This window comes from Electrona antarctica, assembly GCF_951216825.1.
Source record: "Electrona antarctica genome assembly, chromosome: 18".
NCBI lineage: Eukaryota > Metazoa > Chordata > Actinopteri > Myctophiformes > Myctophidae > Electrona > Electrona antarctica.
In genome coordinates this window covers 28984647-28987732 of record NC_136799.1, presented here as the reverse complement: position 1 = coordinate 28987732, position 3086 = coordinate 28984647, and the positions used below count along the sequence as shown (strand labels likewise).

Sequence of the window (3086 nt, the reverse complement as noted above, 5' to 3'; positions counted from 1 at the left end):
CAGTCTTATGTGCAATAGTTTGTTAAGTGTGCTTTTTATCGTTATGCCAAACATGATTTAACTAAATAAACACACAAAACTAATAGTACCACCGACACCTCTGCTCTGATACTTGAGTGATAATAATCGTGATAATTTAAGGCCTGTAAGTCCACATATCCATAAGGTGAGGTAGGTTACTTCCATTATGAGCTCAATTTAAGCATGGCATTCTAGATAAACCATTGGTCTCTTGTACCATTCACACACTTGACTTAGTAATCATTTGATAGTGTGAAAAAGATAATACATGTTGGGGCACATGTGCCCCAAACCCACAGCATGCTGTATGGGAATGTAACATTACAGGTAGTCTATATAGATACAGTGTTCAATGTATGTTCTTTATCCAATGTACTGACCTTTGATCATCATATTTTAACAATGAGGAACTTATTCCCTAGATTGCCAAATGTTTGTTTTGAGCATGTGCTGCTGCTATGTGACAACTTGTTGCCTGCCTGTGTTCTTAACCATCTGGAGTGATTGCCTCACACTGGAACGGGTGCTCACCCAGTCAATGGAAAAACAGAGACACTCGCAGGAAACTCCCTCAGTTTGATTTCCTATCACTCAACCTCAAGATTCTTCTGAATACATCCTGTCGTATGTATCAGCAATTCACTCAACCAAACCCTGAAAAGCATGTCAATACTTCCTCTAACCATTAAAGAGCACTGCTGTGTTAAAATTAGATTGCATCAAGTTGTTTGAACAAGGAAAATACTTCTACATATAATGTAACAACGCAAACTGCTTTAGAACATCTTTTTTTATTTCAGTACACAATAACATTCATACAAAGCACACATTAATAAAGAGTTTATGAAACCCACAGTACATTGTCCGTAGAAATAACACAATCCCTACAAACAGTTACAATTAACTCTAGTATAGAGTAAAGTTCATACGCAAGGTGCCCCCCCATAACGAAAGGATAACACATTCTAATCCAAGTTAACTGACACATCTTACATTCCCACAGTAGATATCTACTCATTCTCAACAAGTCAGAACACTATCCAAGCCATTAGAAAACAGATTGTGGGAAAGTAATGAGAGGGTAATTAAGTGATATAGGGTTTAAGAGTGGGCAAAGAAGGGATAGGAGTAGGCTCTAAATACTGGAGTTGAATCCAGAAAAAAGGCTGCTTGCCTTGGAATGTAACATAAAAAAAGGAGGTAAGAAATTACCAACAATGTATTGGTACATTTCTATAGGGGGGAAACATATTGGGGAAGAGAGGGAGTACAATGGAGAGTTACATAAAGTCCTTCCAATTTCCAATCACGTATTCAGCTTTGGTGTGTCAAGTTGTCCGTGTGGTCACCAAGCAATGAGTCTGCTTAAGGGAGTACACTACTGTTGATCCTCAATCTTCTAGGGAACAGTCCACTTTTTTTTCTTTGCTTCTTTCTTTACACCCCCCCCCCCCCTCTCCAAATACCTATCCCACCCTTTCTGCCCCTCTTGTCCTCTTGCCCGGAGTGAAGTGGAGACATGTGTTTCCCTGCACCTGCATGGAGAGAAAGGAAGAAAAGTGAAGTCAGATCTCTCTCTCCCTCCCTCCCTGCAGAGGGGAGCAGACAGACTGGCGCCTAGCATGGAACTTTCATTAACCTCAGGCAGATAGCAATGAATCCGCCACACATTCACTGGCCTGCCTAATTGGCAACCATGGTGAGTGTGGGGGCATGGGGGACCCAAAGCTCCCTCTGCATATCAATGCCCAGACTATTCCAGTTGGTATTTTACAGGCTGCTGGGTTTTATTTTTTAAATTGGAAAGCCAAAATGGGAGTCTGTCATTTCACTGCAGTCATTTTTGCTGAAGGAAAAGTGTAGCCCAAAGCCACATTTTACACAACAGTCTTGTGATCTCTGTGCAACACATGATAAGTACATCAGTGAACAGTGGCATGCTTAAAGAAGTATGAGCAGGAATAGACATAGACTGATACATACCATATATGTTGGTCATTATTCTAATGGCACAACCGGCCCTCTTCTTTGGAGAAATTGCGAGCAAGGTCTGCAGTCTGGTTGAAAAACAAAAAGGACAAAGTTTAAGATCTTGACACCACTTTGATTAATTTCAGTAGGACTTATCACTCAAGAAGCAACCTCTGCAAAGAGGAATAACATTATGCCTTAGCATCTTGTGTCATCATCACAATCTATAGACTCAAAGTATGAGCAGCTCATTGCAAGACTTCAGTAGCTCATATTCATATACACTTTGGTTTTGTAAGGCAAAAGCACAATTTAACAATTCATATTAAAACCTCGTCTCACCTTTATTGACAAGACCACCTCTGGCGTGGCTGTAGTCTCGTCCTCAAGTGCGATCTGCAGGTCGAAGATGTAATCGATAACGTGCTGCAGAATCTCCACTTGGCTGACCGACTGGTTCTGAGGGATGCTGGGTACCAGCTCCTTCAGCTTGGAGTAGCAGTCGTTCATGTCGCACAGTGCGCCCGCGGGCTCGTCCATAGACGGTTTATTCCGGGTGATGGTAAGACTCTGGTCCGAGATGCAGCACACGGCTTTGTAACAGCTCCTCACTGAACGAACGGGACTGATTGCTTTCATTGTTTGAGGAAAAATGGTTGGAAGAACAAGAGTGCCTGGCGTTGAGAGCAGCCGACAGCAGAGAGGGTTGAAGATATCCAGAGAAATAAGCACTTACTGTGTGATGTGATCTGTCCCAGTGCGGTAAGCATGGATTTATACACACGCGCGGGGTTGACACCGCCTTTATCGCATACAAATAAGCCCCCACTCTTCTGATTGGTCGGTGCGTAGAGTTCCTGACGGGTTTGAGGAGCATATCGTTTCTAATTGGCTGACATGCCTAATGGGGGGCAGACGAAAGAATGAGGAAATTAGGCGCGGGTGCCAAAGGAGATTGTCAAGCAATTAGTCACCTCTTTCAGGTACAATTATTGTATTCATTTGATATAGACCCTCTGCCTGAACATGTGAACTGAGTTGTTGAATATAGTTTAAAATAAATCCACTTATTATTAGTCATTGTCACCCAATAC

The 3086-nt window shown here is 42.2% G+C and overlaps 1 protein-coding gene across 1 annotated transcript; it reads right to left on the bottom strand.

Moving 5' to 3' along the window:
* Positions 1 to 793: 793 nt before the first annotated feature.
* id3 (inhibitor of DNA binding 3) lies at positions 794 to 2750 on the bottom strand. The gene is made up of 3 exons (XM_079527749.1): positions 2335 to 2750; positions 2005 to 2078; positions 794 to 1556 (listed from the first exon to the last, which is right to left on the bottom strand). Exons 1-2 carry the CDS (start codon positions 2629 to 2631, stop codon positions 2025 to 2027), a joined length of 351 nt encoding a protein of 116 aa, XP_079383875.1. The 5' UTR covers positions 2632 to 2750; the 3' UTR covers positions 794 to 1556; positions 2005 to 2024.
* Between the last annotated feature and the right edge of the window lie 336 nt (positions 2751 to 3086).